This window comes from Caloenas nicobarica, chromosome 1 (genome assembly GCF_036013445.1).
Source record: "Caloenas nicobarica isolate bCalNic1 chromosome 1, bCalNic1.hap1, whole genome shotgun sequence".
Lineage (NCBI taxonomy): Eukaryota > Metazoa > Chordata > Aves > Columbiformes > Columbidae > Caloenas > Caloenas nicobarica.
The window spans coordinates 115,220,378-115,240,935 of NC_088245.1; the positions used below are offsets into that span (position 1 = coordinate 115,220,378).

Sequence of the window (20,558 nt, forward strand, 5' to 3'; positions counted from 1 at the left end):
GCTACTTCACCTCCCAAGGTATGGCTGAGGCTTGCCAAAATACACCTTACAGGCAGATCTGACGAGGTCCCAACCAGGCAAACCTTCCACACCATCTCCCAACAGCCAAACACAGAAAGTTAAAAACGTCCATTTTGCAAGCTGGTAAATGATTCAGGCTGAATTCTGCAGGATCTGTTCCTCTTTAAGTTACATCATAATATTTGACATTAAAACACCACAACCAGAATAAACATTAGCGCTCTCATTCCTTTTTGCCATTTCCATTACTAGTGGTCTCCATATCTTTCTGTTTAAAGTCTATGAACACTTCAGGAAAGGACCATCTTTTGTTGACCATCTGGAAAACATGGTTACTATTAAAGATGCATAATAAATTCCAGTTACTATAATAAAAGGGAGAGAGACTAAGGCGTGATTAGATAAATATGCATACGTTATGTGTGGAACACCTTTAAGATGCTCAAGAATTGGGCAGAGGTGGCTCCCTTCGCACAGCTGCATTCTTGAGATACTCTTGAAACACTGCTATGTGCGCTTCTCTGCTGTATGGTTAAAAATAGCATAAACCATCCTATGTACCCAATGTCTGTAAATACCCACACACTTTATGAAACAAAACACTTTAAACAGACAGGAAGGAGTATATTAATGAAGGAATTCCACCATCACAGTTCAGTATGTGTACCTGCTGCTTAGAATACATATGTTCTAGTCATATATGTTAAACTATATGAAACACTCAAAATCCAAAACCAAATATACATATTTACATCTCTGTATCCATCATTATCCCTATTTTGGTCTCCTGCCTTTGCTCTAACCAAGCAGTTTATTTAAAAATGCAGGGTTTTTTAAAAAATATATGGTGATTTGGTTCTCGCAGCAAAATTTTGCCATATATTTTTTCGTAAAAAGTAAATAATTTGAATTGCAATATGAAAGGAGAAAAAGATAAAATAGATATTAAAATTAATAATGCACTAAAAACTGAACATAAAATACTTTACAACCCCACACATAGATACCTCACTCTACTTTGAGCCTGCCTACGATTTGGTAAATTTCTATATATTTACATTTATAGAAAGTGATTACTGGAACACACATAAAACACATTTAATGTTCTACAGATGGCAAGATTATGCCAACAATTTAAATCATTCAAGTGACTTGCATCAGTAAGATGGGATTTAAATTTGCCATAAAATATTTTAAAGCACAGATTAATAATTTTTACCAGTGCAAACAAATTTCTGAATCTATCTGCCATTTTATTGCTAAAGGCTTCATAACAATTTTACAATAAAACATCTACATGCTGTGTTGAAGAAATACTTTTTACAATAAAAATGAAATATTGGACTTCTTATTTAGGAAAAAAAGCAGCAACTACCAAATAAACCTTTGTAACCTTGTACACAACGGAGGTTTTATATTGCCAACATTAGCTTAATGTAGAACAGTGCTTGCTTGCCAGTATAAAATGAATACCTAGAATTATGTGTTTCCCAAGAATTTATTAGGAAATTTCCCTGGAATTTCTATAAACATTTCAAATATATACTGTTTCATGGATGGTAATAAGAGCAGATGTATATTTATCAACAGAATGTATATATATTGTACATTTCTAGGCCTTAATGGATTGTTATGGAGGCATAACACTGGGATAAATAACAATCGCATGGGCATTTTGTTAAGAGTATTATTTTTCCTGGAAGTACCATTTTATCAGAAAGAATGCAATGGAGTAACATCATCCACAAATTCCAAATATATTTATAGTCATTAATTTACATCCACATTTCAGTGTTGTGTTTTTAGCAAACATTTTGACAGAGGAAAAATGTAAGCTGAAAAAAGAAAATAATTTCATTCCTCAGGTACTTCTTGTATCAAGACTACCAGTGCCCAAGATGTGAAAAAGAAGCATATAGAAAGATGAACACATTCTAAATTTACTGTGCATCATCATCTTCTGTGAGCTCAGTCTTCAGGAATAATCCTATTGTAACCATTGTCAGATGTCAGTAAAAGCATTATGTGGCCAAAGATTCTAAGAGACTAACTACACTTTTTAATGCTTTAGAACAACTGTTTTCAATTAAAATCCCGTTTCATTATGGAGATAACATTCACATCATATTTTTTGTACCTTTTCCAGTCCATGCACTTTGTGGAGAAAGGATTTGTACTTGCTCCTGAGTTTGCCAGGCTATTGCTATAGAAGCAAATTTCGAAGTCAGGTAAGTGGTAAGAATACTGTTTTGATAGGCCTGGTGAGATATTGCAGCAGAAATTCTCCCCTTCGTAGGTCCTTGTTCAAATGATTGTTCTTCTAGATTGACAAGTAACAAGTGCCCTCTTTCTCTGTGCCACACCTGATGACAAGTAGGAATGTTGCTTACTCAAAGATGAAACTTGCAATTGTGGCAATATCCTTGAAAAAATAGATCCTGGCCGCCTTACTACAGTAGGCTCAAAATGACCAGAGCTTTCAATGTCACCATCAGTGTGCCTATATGTCAGTAATGGGAGCTATGCTAGAGTCTGCATTAGATTTCTGTTATTATTCATTTCCCTGTCTTGGAACAAAAGAGGCTCAAGTGAGTGGCTCAGCAGAGTAGATGACAGTTTCAGGGCCATACTGGGCAAAATTCAGCCCTGTTTGGTGAAATGAGTTATTGAAATCAGGGCTGGGTCTCAAATTTCCTGAGGCAAGCTGCTCCCAACACCTACCTCTCCTCACCACAGCTTCTCTCCACATGCAATTCTAACCCAGACCCACACATCCACACTCAGCTGGGTCTTTCTCCCATTGAACATTCAGAGGCATGGAAGTACTAACCTCCTGTGTCTTGAGGGGGTGAGTCCTTTCAGCTTCCTAGTCACTCACAAATTAAAAGAGCAGACCTCTGTGAAGTGAACCACCTCCTGCACTGTACAAGCTCTATTTTTCATTTCTTTCTCCTCTCTGTAATGTAAACTAATTGCCAAGATAACCATCTTCTTTCCATGTAGGGGTATAATGACAGAGAATCACAGTGCTGCTCTATCTTGATACTATATTTTCCCATTTTACTTGGCATATTTTCTTTACAAAATATCAGCTTGCAAAAAGGCACCAGCTGTTCATCATCAGTTAATTCATTATCAGAACAGCAAATTGAACTACTTGAAATCTAGGACTAAACACCCATAGGCAAATTATATATTTGTAAAACTTTCTTAGTAAGGAATCCATTCTTATCACTATCACAGTACAAGAAACTAACTAGAAGAAAAAAAATGCGCACAGAACATTCAGTATTAGAGGCTAATAGTGCAGTGAGTTTCAGGTGTAAATTTACATATAGATTTAAATATAAAAATCACACTGAAATGAATTTGGTTTAGCTGAAATGTGCATTAGTGGCTAAGTAATAATGCCCTAAAACACAATACAGAGATGATTAGATTAAAAGTTATTACAATAATTCTAAGCTCACTGACTAAAAAAATACAACACTGTTAACCTCTAATAGGGTCTAGACATTGTAGCAAGCAAACAAACAGGGAAAACAATGTTTTGAAACAGATGATTGTTAGAAGTGTCTTTCTGAAATTGAAAGAAACGAGGGAACTATAAAAGCTTGTTATTCTGTGACTCTGAATCTATGATGTCCTCAGCTCCACCAATAGAAATCATTCACATTGAGAAGCCCACACCAAAGTGATACTACAAGAATTTGTGACACATATAGGAAATGCTAATGGACTAAATATAACAATACGCACATATCTGGACTTCCACGCACCCCAGTTTTGTCCATCTGTATAATGTTTCTGGGTTTATATAGATCAATAGAAGAAGTTGCAGCAAAGACTTGAGGTGATTTATAAGAGAAATGCTGTATTAAGACAATTATAAAAAACATACCTGACAAGGGGATAGAGACTGAGCCAAAGTCAAATTAATATCCCAGATTCCCACACCTGAGGAAGTAATAACTATGCTTATATCTTAATGAATATTCCTTCGCATTTGAAATCAAGGCCACCTCTAAGTCTATTTAGACTGAAGCTCAATAATTCTCCATCCTCCTGAGACCACAGGCAGATTTCTGTTTCAGACCCAGCAGTGTGACATGAAGAAATTATCAATTACAGCTATTTTTCTCCAACCTCTGCACTGAAGGTTCACACTTTCACTGACCAGCTCAGTTGCCTAAGCCATCATGGCTTATCAAAGCTGAATCAGGTTAGAGAGCACTACTAAAAAAATATAACTAGGTTAAATAATTTCCATTACCACAGCCAATTGGGAAGGAGATACAGAATCATAGAACGTTTTGGGTTGGAAGGGAACTTAAAGATCATCTAGTCCTACCCCTATTCCATGGACAGGGATGCCTTCCACTAGACCAGGTTGCTCAAAGCCCCATCCAACCTGGCCTTGAACACTCCCAGGGATGAGGCATCCACAGCTTCTCTGGGCAGCCTGTTCCAGTGCCTCACCACCCTCATGGTGAAGAATTTCTTCCTTATATCTAATCTAAATACACCCTCTTTCAGTTTAGAAGTATCACCCCTTGTGCTATCACTACATGTCCTTGTAAAAATCCCTCTCTAGCTTTCTTGTAGGCCCCTTTTAAGTACTGAGCTGCTATAAGGTCTCCCTGGAGCCCTCTCTTCTCCAGGCTGAACAACCCCAACTCTCTCGGCCTGTCTTCACAGGAGAGGTGTTCCAGCCCTCTCACCATCTTGGTGGCCTTCTCTGGACTCACTCTAACAGGTCCATGTCCCTCTTACATTGGAGGCCTCAGAGCTGAATGCAGTACTCCAGGTACTCCCACAAGAGCAGAATAAAGGAGGAGAATCACCTCCCTCAACCTTTTAGCCACCCTTGTTTTAATGCAGGCCAGGACACAGTTGGCTTTCTGGGCTGTACAGACATATTGCTGGGTCATGTTGAGCTTTTCATCAACCAACATCCCTAATACCTTCTCCTAGGACTTCTCTGCCACTGCATTAATGTAAAAAGGACTAAATTCATCTTTAGAGGATTTTACAGGAAAATCATTTCCATCTACTTTGTCAACAACATTTTTGAAAAGCATGACTCAGAAACTGGCAGATTTCAATATGTCTTCTATTCATCATTCTTACAGGTCACCTTGCTGTGCAAATACATATGTAATATATGAGATGCCAATGATGGAAAACATAGTTTGAATCAAATCAATAGATGCATCTACAGTCCTTGTTCAATATGACTATTTTGAATGACAGACACGTCAGTAAATCCAGGTTGCATCTCTCAAAAGGAGACATTTATCTTTTTTTTCCAAATGTTCTATCTCCTTCACAGACTGTCATATCCACAATGCCAGAACAAAATACTTAAGGTCAGTATCACTCAATAAAAGCACTAAAAAGTGCAACTTTTCTGAGTTAGAAATACACTGCTCTTAGACAATGAAGTCAAGTGAGCTATCATTTTCAGAGAGTCAGTTATGTCTCATGGAAAGGTGATACGTAATTCTTCTTCAAGCATGTCATGACACAGAGATATTTGCCCCAAACCAGCATCAAAATAGTGCCAATCACCATTTGTAACCAGTTCTTTCTTTCAGGGAAGTCAAGAAGATGCAAAATTGAGGATACTTTCAGTTTCCAAATATCTTCTGATATATCAGGTAGAAAACTAGCAAAACCTGTATTCTTCAATTGTTTCTCTCACATCTAGACTAAATCTTACTAGGCACAGATATATTTGTGAATGTCAAGTCAGGTTAGGTAGTTCAGCAAATCTTCGTCACTCTTTTATTTACCAAAGAGCACCATTATCCCCAGCCTTTGAATATATTCAGAACTACAAAGGTTAGCTCCTGAACAAATTGTGTCTACCCCTACAACAAACAGCTACAATTATTTTCTGCTAGTCCCACTGTTTTGGTTTCAAGTGCTATATGAAGTTACAGCAGTGCTGTAAATTCATCATTTCAATAGATTAGAACAGACTTTGGAAGGCTTGGTGAGTGGTGATGATTTCTAAATACTTATAATGAAGTCGGTGACTGAAACAATAGAATTACTTCAAGAAACTTATTCTACTTGCATTTAATTTACTCTATTAGACATTGAAACTGGCGTACTGTCCTGGATTGAAAATTCAATGCGATGAGGTTAGAAAGCTCTTTCTGGCATGGAACTACAAATGTCGTAACGGCTACATCAGTGAAATTATGATATATCAGCTCGCTCAGAACTGATCTGGAAAAGGCAGTGACCAGCACTACCTGTGTTCCCATACTTCCAAGACTTTCAGAAATACTTGGTAAAAATAAACTTACAACCACCTATCAGAACCCAGTGGTACAATGGTAGAATAGCAGTAATTATTACTATTGTTCCATCAAACATAGTGAGTATTGGTACACATGTGGAAGCAAATACTCCACTATGTGCCTCTAGTCCCAGCTCATGCTGGTAACAGCTAATTAAAAGTACTTCCTTAATTTTTAAAACCAGTCACCAACTCTGATAATATTTCATTTTATTGAGTTTTTATGACCATACTAATGATATAATTTACATCTGAGCTACATCACCTACCATCAAGTTACTCAATTTGCAGAGGTAAAATACTAATTACTTTGACTGACTTAGAACTTGCACCTACCATAACTCTCTTATTCTGTAGGTGTAAAAAGAGATTTTTAAGGAAGAATGTTTCTTTGCAATTTAAAAAGCCTGAAACCATAATTATCGCTGGTACAAAACATACGGAGTTAGAGACAATTCTAGAACAAATTGTCAGAATTTGTACTGAAAATAACTTTTTATCCTGAATTTTCCTTTAGTAGAAAATAACAAATAAGTTCTTACTGACAGGTAAAATGCCTCAAATAAAAAACTTTTTATCCGAAATCCTTGACTTTTTTTTTTGAAAAAACAACTTCTATTTTTGGCATATCTCTGCAGTTTCAGAAGCCAGTATTATAATGCAAAGAGAATTTCTTAAATGTTCACAGCTTTTCTGAAAACAAATATATATATACATTTGAAGGAACAGTCTCTATGAGTTATCTAGTTCTATGCCTTACTGTGACTTAAAAGATCAGATAAAATTTTAAAAGAACACATTCTCATTGTTAGTTGTTGCTCCGAGCAAAGTTAACTTTTAAGTCTTTGAGGTTTACTCGCAGATTACTGTCTCACAACAACAAATGCTGCATTATTAATTTCATCTTCGCTATGTGACATACTAGAGGTATCTATATTAGCAATCTGTCGCACACACTCCCTTAGTATTTACTCTAAAAAAATAATGCAAGTTCACTATATATGAGCAATTTTTATTATTATTAAAAATATATTATTTTTGATTGGTATCTGTTACTAGAACCTCTGATAGAGCTAAAATTAGAGCAGTCTGAACCAAGGCCCACTCTTATATTTCTCTGGGTCTCTCTGGGCAGTCTGACTAGTTCTGCTGTCACCCAGAAAGTCGTCTCTCCCTCTGTATGGGACTGTATTGGAAGGGTGTGGATGAAACTGTTTATTAGAGAACCACGGATTTATGAGTAAGAATATAAAGCCCTGTAAATACTGATCTCTCCATATTCCTCTGTGATCAGTTCTGAGTATATCTTGCTGTTACAATCACCTGAAATATACTTTTTTTTGGCATATCCAGGTATCTGGACATGAGCCATTATTTCATGCCATAGCTTTTATAGAGTCAAAGGCATCCTCCTGAGATGCTAATTTTAAAACTTGAGTAAATATCAATTAAGTGTTACTGTATTGTTATATTCATCCTACAGTCACCATCTGCTGTATATGGATCACACAGAACAGACTGTTGCGTTCATTTTTCAAGAGACTGCCAAAAACGAGGAGGTTTGAAGGTTGCAAAGTGCTGGAACCAAGAATGGAAAAATCCTGCCTATTCTTAGATCTGCATGTAAACATCTTGTGAAGTGTGAAGACTGTGACAGTGATCTTTTACAATCACCAGTGAAGAGTGCAGCAGCAGTGCATTAGTGGCACAGATCTAGGAGCCATGACAAATGACAGCAGTGGCACAAGTTTCATCTCAGCAAGAAAAATTTCTCTGAAGTGGGGGCGAGCAGCATATGTTTCAGTCACATTACCAACTTTTGAGTGCCCATGTGGCCCTCAGGGACATGAGAAAGAAAAAAAAGAGGAATATTTGGCAGAGAATAGAGAAAACTATTGTCTCCGCACTTGTGTGGAAACCAAACTCAATTTCTTCCAGGCATTTGGTTTTATTAAAGCAGAAACTAATAATTCACTGTTCAAAACAGACCTTCCACTCTAGCTTACCTCCTGCTGTACAGATCCTGCTTGGAGCTCACCTATTAGATACTTCCTCTCAAGACAGCCAATACTATTTTTCCAATATATGGAATGAATATATATGGATGGATTAAAAAGTTTCTTGACTCAGTGAACCAGCAATATACACTATGACTCTTTTTCATGAAATAGACAACTGCTAAAGAGTAAGCGTGCTCACAGCGATAACTGACAAAACTAAAGAATCGGCTTACTTCTTGACCTCTGCATGCAACCTGAATAAATCCATTAGAATATTTGCAAGGCAAAGTAACTGTTACAGTCCATTTTTCTAAACAATCTGAGATAATGAACCTGAATTTATCAGGCTAAATTCAGCCTCTGTACCACTATTCCCCATTGGGAAATCCACAATAAACAACAAAGTAAAATACAGTAACCAAAAAATAGTTTTTTTAAATTGTGAATTGCTACAATATTGTCAATGGCTGAAGATACTTAATAATTATCAATTCGTAAAATTAAAAAATACGGTTTTTAGTTCTCTGCATTTAGAACTAAAAACGCCTGCAAATGTACAAACAACTCATAATAACTGGAAGTGTTATTTAATTAATAAATAATTAATATTCATGAAGAAATAATTTGGCTTTTGAAAGCTTCCTGCTTTCTCAGATGGTTAAAATTCTTTGTAAAGTATCCTTTCTAAATTCTAGAGAACTATATAAATGAATAATTACTGAGTACGTTTACTGTCTCTTTCCATGTGAAATGGGTAGTGCTAATTCTTACTCCACATTTTTCTCAAATAACTTTAACTGGAATTCGTTCAACAGAAATCTCTGCTGCAGGGAACCAATTGAATGACTTTTAGGTTACTTTTATACAAATAGTTCTAGAGACTAAACTAAGGTAGTCTCTATGCTCACCAAGAGTTTCTCTTTAGTCTTCTAAGATTTCAGTTGCAATGATTTTCATATAACTTTATATCAGGAATTGAAATCAAGCAGCAAATTCACTTTTAAAAGGCTGAAGAACAGTCTTCAGACAGTGACACTGGTCCCTCCTTTCTAGAGAGGATGATGATGAAGCAAGCGCTAGAGATATGTTCATATTGTCACAATTATATAGTCATTTCTTACTCTGATTCAAGCAGAAGAGGGAAGATCTGGATTCCTTTTTCAATAGGCCAAACCATCTAAAACAGTTAGGGTTTCACCCTAAAGCAAAAATGTCAGCTAAAACTGAATAACTTAAAGCAAGTAATTCCTGAGTTAATGGCATTTTACAAACTTCAACACAGCATCTGTTTTCAAATCAAATCTGTAATCAACTAGTTTTGTGTACTTACTTGAAGGTGCTGATTCAGATGTTGTTTGCAAATGCATATATGTATGGATAAACTTGTTGCTCATTGTACTAACATCATTTAATTACCATTTGCTGTTTCAGAAGCTGTTCATACTATCCGTAGAAATAAAGCATGAAAGAAGAACAGCTAGCTGCTTTGACCCATGTTCTGGAGACACACAACTATAAAATAGTATTTGATTTTCACCCCAGCATTTTTAAATAGTATTCTGATCATGGGAACACAGCAACACTATTTTGAAGCAGCAGTGATATTGCTACATCTTGCGCAAGCAGTAGTACCCCTGCCAAACAAGCCTTAAGTAAAAGAAACAGCTTCCTGTTCTACAGATGGACAAACTTCACAGGAGTGGAATTAAGAATAAAGAGCCCTTCTCCCTTTTTCTTCATATTACACAAAGAAAGCAATGAGTTCTCATTACTTACTAATTCACATTAAACACTGAGGGAAAAATCTGCGTGAGTACCACCATTTTTCTTGGCAACACTGAAAAATGGCAGGACAGATTTCAAGGTTATACTTCTGCAGAAAAATACACAGATCATCACTTGTAAGAGCCTCCAAACATAGTTTGAGAATTTATATTTACCTATACTTGAGAAATTCTTGCTGTTATCTTTCAGGTTCCTCTCATTGTTATTAAAACAACCAAAGAACTAAACACCCAACCCCACAGAATGTATATACGACCATGTTTTGTCTTGAGCTAAAAATCTAGCACAAGTTCCACCGATTAGAAAGACAATCATTACAGAGGTATATTCAGGGAGCTGAATTCAAACATTGTTTTCCTTTCAGTGATGTTACTTTAATATCTTATTCACTAAGCTATAAAAGCTGTACTCCAGATACCATCAGTGGGCAAATTTTTTAAAAAGAACTTTTTATCTGGACTTGCTGGATTTAACGGTTGAGCAAAAAACCCTCTCATTTTGATTCATAAACCACAGGGCTAACAACAGCAGTTATGGACTACATCACATAGTAGTTTAATAATACAAAGCTACCCTCTTTCTCCACTTGAGAGTTATTTTTTATATATATGACCACTCATCTAGCATAGATGAAACACCCTTCTAATTACTTGGTTTAGATCTAACCTTACATTTTGTTCAATAGCAGTGACAGCTCAGCTGTCATTTTGTGATCTACATTAGCTCTCTGCTCTTATATCACAGAACCGATTAATGCATTTGTAGAGAAGAGAGGAGGGGGTTAGCAGTTACTATATATTTATTAAAAACTTTCACTCACATTCTAATAATTATAATAATTTATAACTTTTTTTCATAACTTTCTTTTTATATCTTTATTTTAAATGGGCTATACAAAGATGTTCTGGTCTGAATTATTTGCTGAAAGTGCTTTTTGTTAGAGTGATTAATAATTACCACCTCCCAAATTTGTTTTTCTTTCACAATCCATGTTGCCATGGTTCTTTTACAGAATGTTACTTTTTAAGCTACCAATTGTTATGAAAGCATATTTTAAAAATGGTCTTAGGGCACGGTTCATAACTTTGGGTTACTCAATCTCCCTTACATCATGCAAAACAAAACAGAACTTAGAGAGTTTTTTCTAAGTGATAGAATAAGTAATGAGACCTCATAAATCCAAAATTTCCTTACTGGAATTATTTCCAGCACAGTGCTATGGAAATGTTTATACAAGTAGCACAATTGATGGAGTTTCTAATGACTGTGGGGAAATGTTCTCTATAGGCCAGCAATGCCAACTGTCGGAACTGGTTCTCAGGCTGGATTGAAAGGCAAAGGACATGGACAAAAGACACATGTACTTAGAATTTAGATTGATTGCTTTCATTATGACAGCTGGCAAAAAACACAGTTTGAAGCTGGGCAGTGACTGATGAAGTTGTAAGGTAAGGTCAGAGGTGTTCATTATAAGTAGCATTAGGAATGGCTGGGTTATTTCAGTGTTAACAATACTTGATAGTATCCCTCCTCTGAAAAACAGGCTTATCATCTAAGCACTCATAAGGGTTCCCCTGTTGCCAAGCTTTAATAATCAAGGTGGGCAGGAATCCTTCACAGTTGGAATGCATCCTTACAAGATTTCCAGGCTTCACCAATTCACCTAATTTCTACTAATACGCATGGGGTTTAGAAAATAATCCTGCATTGGGCTAAACCCTCTCCATTTCAGTAAGGTTCTTCCCATTTCTGGAATTCTGATGAGTGGATTTCAGAGTGTTCAGGACCTGGATTAGAAATAATACCCAGATCAGCAAGCTATATGGTTTACAACAAGAATCATTGCAATTCTTTGCAACCTGGTTGATGTCTTCACTGGATGAGTGTATTGTCTTCTTTCCCTGAGATGCAATATACGGTTGTAGCCAAAACATTAGGTATCCAGGAAAAATAAAAAATGACCACTATTTTCAGAAGACACAAGCTGTACATTGTTGACAGTACCAGAAGATTTATCACAAGTACTTGATATAAAAGCAGGAAAATAACTTATTTTCATTTAATAAAGGCTGCAAAATATACTTAACTGGTTATCGTACTTACTAGATGAAAAATATCATTAATCTTGATTAATCCATCTACTTAATCAAAATATAAGAACATACATAACAATAAGGCATATTCTTGATTAGAGAACTATTTTCTCAAGATTTTTGAGCTATTCTGTGGACATTCTCGAGTGTATGATACATATAAAAAATGAACCACTCAAAGAAAATGCAAGCTGCATTTAAACTACATAGCAGTCCATTGAAAATTCTCATTTATTGGAGATTCAGGGTCTTAACCCAAGCCTTTTCTGTACATGAAACTATTACCACTATCATATACGATGTTAAAGATCTATGCTTCATGCAAATAACCCAAAGTATCATTCTGTACAGTTGCATACATGTTTATAACAATTAATTAATGTTTTAAGAATTCAAAGATGAACTCCTAATTATTTAGAAGACATAGTCAAAGTGATCTGATGACACAAAAGATGGAGACTACATATAGGAAAATTAAAGTACCATTATACCACAAAATGAAACTTAGCTAAACCAGACCTTCCTATGAGTTCAGGATCTCACTCACTGCTTGGACTCACTGTTCTCCTTTTAACAGTTGGAATAAAGTAAGGAATAGGAGGGGGATCTACCTATAAAAATTAACACTTTCTCACACTGTACTTCACCCTATCAGCCCTTGCACGAGGCACTACACTGAGGTCTTGGCCATTAGAATCTTCATTCCCATGCTGGGAAATATTGATATCACTTCTTCCAGTTTCCTAGCATGTACACACTGGGCAGGAAAAGATGAGGAATTGAGGGAAACTCACACCAGAGGTATGGTCCTTTCTTCAAGGTAAAAACTATGCTCTTACTTGACAACTTAAATTCTTCTTCTACAGAAAGGAAAAAAATAATCCTCTTTTATTTAAGTGGTTTACAATCAGAGCTTCACAGCTCAAAATTCACTTCAGTACTTACTAAGAGCAATTGCATGTTATGAGTTAGACAGCTTGCTTGATTCTTGAGAATGGAACAAATAATGAGGTCTTTCTAACACCGCTTCTATGATTTCCTTTAAATGGTTGGTGTAGTCAAGTATTGGCATCAAGGAAGTTTGTCACAGACTGACTTTTGATATAAAGAGCTACTGTACTATGAATTACTTTAAAAGCACAATGGGATTTAGCAACTCCTGTTACTTTTCACCTAATATTTTTAAATGTCATTGATGGAAGTCTGTTAGGTTTGGGGTTTTTTATGTTGCATTGGATTTTTTAAAGTAATAACATTTCTAATTTTAAGATATTGCTCAATTATCTAATAATTCCTTTGATTATGTCAACTAATAAGAAACGAAAAAGACTAACTGGTAGATCTAAGTTTTGAATGCTTGGTTTTGATAGATATACTTCAAAGTGCATCAAGCGAAGCAGTTAGAGGGCAAGCATTGCTAAAATCCAAATTATTTTCTTCCTTTCAATACATGTTTGATCTTTTTCTTTTTGAAAGAAATACTTTTGGATAAATACTACAATCGCAAAATATGAAGGTCCAAGAGGAAAACATAAATGAAGATGATTACCTCATCAAACACTTCATCTTGGAGGACAGATAATTCAGAATAGAGAAGCCTAAAAAATCGTGAGTAGCTTGGGGAGACTGAATAGGGTTTAAATATCTACTGACTCCTGTAATTTAAGAACTAAGGGGCATCATATTTAAATAAAGAACAGTGCTAAAAATAAAGATAATGGTTCCTACACGATGGTCAGTAAACTCTTCAAATTCAAAGTCAAAGGAGGTTATTGACACTAAACATATACAGAAGTTTAATGATAGACCTGGCAGCTCAGCAAAAAGCCCGAACAGAAAACCTTTAAAAGCTGTGAAAGTACCATACTACATGTACATACTCTTGCTTTTTCCCTTGACATTTCCAGCTATCCCTGGATACAAATCCAGGTCTCACACCATGGGTTCATGCCTGAACTGTTCTATTGAACTCTTCATAGGCTGTGCCTAGAGAGTTTGGTGAGTTCAGAGTTTCAGAGAGTCCAGTGAGTTTCAGAGAGTCCAGCAAAAAATTTAGAGGAAGGACAACTGAACACTCAGCCTTTTGTGGCCTAAGAGAAAAATATTGAGGCTGTGACTATTCAGTGTTATTCAGAAATTATACGAAGGTCTGAACTTCGAACGCTACTTTTCATCTGTTTTTCAACCAAGTGATGTATCTGCCTCACCAGAAAGTAAAAGTGTGGTTTATATTTGACTACTCTGCTTCATGATATCCGCATTCATTTAAACTGATTTTAAATGTAATCAGAAATCGAGTACCAATTGGTCAAGGTTGGGAGAAAAAAAAAGGAGGGGGGAGGGAATAAGAAATAAATAAATAAATAAATAATCACAAAGAAAATCAACTAAAAACCAAAGAAACAGACGATGATCCAGTCCTTTCTTGGAAATACAGGCATGTGGAATTAGCAAGACCAAAATTACAATTAATATTTGACTCTACTGTATGCAAAAGAGTGGCACCATATATTTATCAAACATAGGAGATATCTTAAGAACTGATAATCTGGCAGAAAAGCTGAGAAATGAAAGTGGTTCACTGTTGCAAAAAGTCTGAATGTAACATAAAAGAGTATTAGCACTATTAAGGGCCAAATTTGAGGCAGTTTCTTTTTTACTCTCATTATCCTGGTAAAAAAATGAATGCACATATAAGAAGAAAAAGAGATTAATATATTTTTATTATTCAAACACCGTATTGATCTTTGAGGCATTGTATCATGCCACATAATCTGTGGAGGGCATTCTAGTGGGCACATGGACAACAAAAATTTACCCTAACTCAATTTAGAGGCAGATGTGTTTCAAATTAGAGGAATTTGGGGGTTTATCTGTTATAAAAACTAGGAAAAAATTATTATCTTCTAAAATTAAAAAGCCACTTCCTTCAATTTATGTGTCAAATTCTGAGGTCTTTACTGAAATGTCTATTCATCCATTTCCCAAAAACCTATACTGTCTACCAAAGAGTAGGGTCTATAACAGGATTTGAACCTCAACGTCCAGTTAGACTAAACTTCTCATTTTAATAGAGCTACATTTGGGACAAGATGGAAGCCAAAGTTACTATTTACAGCTGGATGAAACAGTCTAAAAGTTAACTTCTTATCCTAATTTACAGTGATTCTGCTGCCAGCAAGCATTGATAAGAGATGAAAGTATTAATTTTAAGAAATCATCATCTTTTATTTATTAGAATTAACATTCTATTCCTCTGTTTCTATATGCATTTAGTACACATTATACTTGATCCAGAAAATGCACCCTTAGCACAGTTTATTGCCTTCGTATATTTTGTTATAAATTAATAAATATACTCGTGTGTATATATATAAAACTTTATATATAACATATATATACATTTGAGAAAGACCACAAAAGAGTATCATTCTCCATATTCATATTTTCCCTAATTCTGCGGCTGTTACTGGAGGGAGGAAAACAGAAGTGTGTTTCCCTTGAAGAGGTGGCAAATTTCTACCTACCGAAAAAAAAATTACATTTTCATCCAACCAGACAACCTCTTTCAAGCATTCTATTCAAACAAGGATATTTCTTTTACTGATATACAGTGATTAAACTAATTGAAATTAGATTAGAGCTTAAAAATAATGTCTTTTTCAATGTGGTACACTTATTCAATATTTTTACTTCCATTAAATAGCCTAATCATAATCCATTTAATTAGCAAAGTACAAGCTTAAATGCTCTCAGCCCTGACAAGCCCAAAGATTTTTAAGAAAACTTGAGTAGCATAAACCCAGGTTTGATTCATTTAACTATTCAACCTCCACTTTGAATTTTAGGTTGACAGAAAGAATCATAGAATCATAAAATCATAGAACCATAGAATAGTTTGGGTTGAAAGGGACCTTCAAAGGTCATCCAGTCCAACCCCCCTGCCATGAGCAGGGACATCTTCAACTAGATCAGGTTGCTCAGAGCGTCGTCCAGCCTGGCCTGGAATGTCCAGGGATGGGGCATCTACCACCTCTCTGGGCAACCTGGGCCAGTGTTTCACCACCCTCATTGTAAAACATTTCTTTCTCGTGTCTAGCTTGAACCTCTCCTCCTTTAGTTTAAAACCATCACCCCTTGTCCTGTTGCAACAGGCCTTGCTAGAATTTCTCTCCCCATCTTTCTTCTAGGCTCCTTTTTAGTAGATATTTGATAGAGATACTTAGCATTCATATGACAAGGCCTGCTTTCCCAGTCCCTCATACTTTTAGTGGATTTCCTTCAATTTTCTTCCAGTATTTCATGACAATTCTTAACCTTTGAGAACCAGATCTGTGAACAATACTCTAATAGCAGTACCACCACCATTATTAGCTTTCTGATTGTATTTGACCATTTATTAGCAGTTAAGGACTGTATTAGTTCTTTTTATTAGTGTTACACTGGCAATCTATAGTGAGACATTAGGTAGGATAATCCCAGACATTCAAGAAAGCAAGCTCTCCCACTCCAAAATGAACTGCCTGGTATGTAACCGGTCAATTCAGTAACAGTAATTCTGTAATAGTGTTAGTCAAAAGTAATCAATAAAGATGTTTGTTTTGAGATTTTCCATAGTGATCTGAAGAAGCAGCATAGCTATTTCTTTGCCTTCTTCATCTTCCTAGAAAGGAACTATGCCCTTTCAGGTCATGAATCTCAGCACCCCATACATTGAATTAGATTAAACATACTGAATTAGATTAAACATACTGAATTAGATTAAAAATATAGGCACAGTTAAAATGCACCTTAAGAATTTATTATAAAATAGGAGTCGACAGTATAGTTTAAATCTAGCTTTTCCTTTTACCATTTTAACAATACTTTCAGATCAGAAAATGATACAAGACCATGCATGCTCCTGTAAAAACCTACACTATTCTTTTCAAGGACTCCAAGTTTTGAACTCTTTTAGTCTAGCTTTTCTCTTTCTTACAAGCACCACACACCTCCTTACAAGCATGCTCACTCAACTCCAAGATTTTGAAAACATCATTATCTGTTTCAGATAATATCTATATCAGCCATATACTACACTTCAAGGAAATAACAACAAACCAGAAGTGATATACGAACAATGACATTGTAAATGTTTTGAGAAATGCTTACTGGTTTGGAATTTTTCCACCACATCAACACATGCTGACATGTAAAATCAACTGAGGAGACTCTTCTGCCTTCCGAGCATCTGTTACTGGAAGAAGCAGTCCCCTAGTACTTGCATCACGTATATTTATTTGCAAAAATGTTCCTGCAGCAAAGTAGCACACCAGACACTTCTATTCATAGAACCTGTTACCAGCATCCAGTATTTCTTAGCTGCTTACAATTCATGCAGAAAGGTCTTCTAGACAATACAGCAAATATCCATTTACAGAAGATAAGAAAAATATTAGCTCTGAAAATAAAAACCTTGCAAAGTATAATTCAAAGATAAATACAGTTACAAATCTTTGGAGAATTAAAACAATATCAATTAAGCAAATATACTAAATGGTTATTTTATCTTTACAGACCCTTATCCCTAAAATATACAACTTTTTTAATATGATGTAATCTGTCTTCTAAAATGATTAACATAATTTAATTATATTTTTGATAGCAAAAGTATGTATTTCTCTAGTAATACAAATATTATTAAGTACATTCCAATGATTAATGAAATCTAAATAATAATCATAATTTGGCATGTGTAAGGAAGAAGGGTACTAGGAGAGACTTATTCTGTTGTGCACTCTACAGAAACTGCTTGAAATTCTTAGAGAATTCAACTTTATCTGAGATTCAAAATTAGAATCAGATGTCAGCAGAACAAAAATGTAATTATTCAAATAGGATAAAGACACTTTTTTCAAGCATTCATTTTAGTTCGTATCACTTAGTTTAAATGAGGTCTTAGTAAGTATTGAGTCTTATTTTTCAGATAGCGATTGTGGTCACTTAACAAAATGGATTCATCTTCTCTGATAGCAGCCAGACCAACTATAAAAATTAGGTTTTTATTCTAATGCAGTAGAACAAAATTAATCATTTAGAGTAATCTTACCAGAGCTCTGCATTTCACATCTATCTCTCTTTCTGGTGCTGCAGGTATGCTGTTAATCGTTAAAGAGAACCAAACTTTGCAATTTGAAGAACTTCCTCCTGTGTTAAAAAGAACAAAATGCCTTAAAAATCATCTTGTGATCAATCCTAGAGCATATAAATCAATGAGAAATTTTGACTTTTAGGAGAACAGCCTGTCATTGTTCATACTGAGATGAAGCAAATGATGAACTGATTTAATTGCTGACAACTAACTGCATTATCTAATCCTTTCTTGTCTGGATTCAAAATAGTAACAAAATCAATATATACACAAATTGAATGGAAATAGCACTTCAGCAAATTAGTTTCCCAGACTATCGCATTGTTTCAGAATTTTAAATATCACTGATTCTTCACTGGTTTTATTCAATAAAGACATTGCTAAAAATATTCTGGTTTTTTTTTTTTAAATTAAAGGCTTGTTCACCATAGATTCAAAAATACAAGTTACGCATTAAACAGATCAGAATTTTCAGTTACATAGAATCCATCCTCAAATACATATTTGAACACACACTGAATTATACTGCAATGCATTTTTCATCAGGTTTTCAGACAAGATCTCCTGAGTTATTGTGATAATAAAGAAGTTGGCATTAAAGAGACTGAGAATGCTCAAAGATGGTAAATACATGCATCAAAACATTCATGCATCAGTATCATCCTATTAGATCACACTCACTATCTATGTAATTCCAAGCTCTGTTATCAATAACCAGTAAAAGTTTGGCCAGAAAAGCATGCAATAAACTCTTCTAAACCAACATTTAATTACATGATAAATGGGCAAGAAACCCAGAAGATTTTATTCCCTTCAGTATTTTGCATTATTAAGTCCAAAAAGGAGAGACAATAAATTCTAATGATATGTACAAAAGGTGAAATGCATCAGATACTCTGTTTGAATTTTGAAGATCATTTATGAAGCCACAGAAGACTATCACACACGTGAGCATGCTTGGGAAATTATAATAATAGATTTTAAATTCTGCTGATGCTGAGGATTATGAAACTCTTAAATCATTGGAATTTGCATGAATGTTACAATTAAGGCCAGAAACAGGGAAGGTTTACTACCAATAACCATGGGAAGCATAAGCAAGTAGATCTTCCAAATGAAGGCAGTCCATATCAGACTGACAGTATTTTTATAATTTTGTATTACAGTAAGAAAAGTTAAATCAAAATTAGCTCATCTAAAATGACCTTTGGTATATCACAGAACTTAAATTCCTTTCGGTTACATAGAATTGTGGTTGTGCAACTTTAGTCAAACTATCTGTGTTCTGCTAAAGCATTTCTTCCAGACAGACTTTGAGTCTTGAAGATATTCACTAGCAGTTTGTTCTGGTGGCTCATTACTGGCATTGGAAGACATTTAAATACGACTCTAATTCCTGACTTCCATTAGATTTGCTTCAATGGCCAGCTGAAAGATCTTGTAATGACTTTTCTCTGGTAGTTGAAGAGATCTAGCAATAAGTATCTAGCATTTTCCTGTACTTAAAATACAGTCTCGAATGTTAACAAATTTATCTCTTCAATCTTGTTCAAATAGGTGAAAGAGATGAGCCTAAAGTCTCTCATCATAAGGTCTGATCTCCACAGCACAAATACTTCATGTTGTAATTTTTTTGCAAGTATAAACAGTTGTTCAGCACCTTTTAAAAATGCATACACACAAACTGCTTGCAGTATTTCTGTTTATCAGTATACTGTATCAGATGAAAATAACCTCAGCCTTCCTACTCACACTTTCCTGAATTATACACTAGAGTGCTACATTAGCAATCCTGGTTTACCACAGCATTAGTCTTGGGAACTCCCACTGTTTTTCTTTTCTGATTCGACCCCAGCTTTTCTCAGAGTCACTGCTTCCCTTGTTCAATTTCCTCATTCTGCATCTATGACTTTACTTCTAAACCCTATTTCCAATAAAACTGTGTCTGACCGGCTTTAATTATATTACTTTATTGAAATCTTCACAGAATACATCCTGCATTAACTTATCCATTCTTTTGTTCAGGCTAATTTGATGTGCATACAATTTACTGGGTTTTAATACCAGCAGAATATTACAGTCTTCCAGTCTGTGGAACAGCCTCAGTATCTTAAGATCTATAAAAATTAATATCAGTGAGGTAAAGACATCTTCTGAATGTCCATTAAAGGATTATGGTATGCACATCACCCTGAGTTTAATCAATTAAAAAAAGTTTA

At 35.1% G+C, this 20,558-nt stretch overlaps 1 protein-coding gene across 1 annotated transcript in view; it reads right to left on the reverse strand.

The window, feature by feature from the left end:
* The window catches only part of CFAP47 (cilia and flagella associated protein 47), a 311,215-nt gene that overhangs the window by 85,538 nt on the left and 205,119 nt on the right, over nucleotides 1-20,558 (reverse strand). The window contains exon 51 of the mRNA XM_065651976.1: nucleotides 18,298-18,395. Coding sequence (XP_065508048.1) covers nucleotides 18,298-18,395 — 98 coding nt within the window. The remainder of the gene's footprint in view (nucleotides 1-18,297; nucleotides 18,396-20,558) is intronic.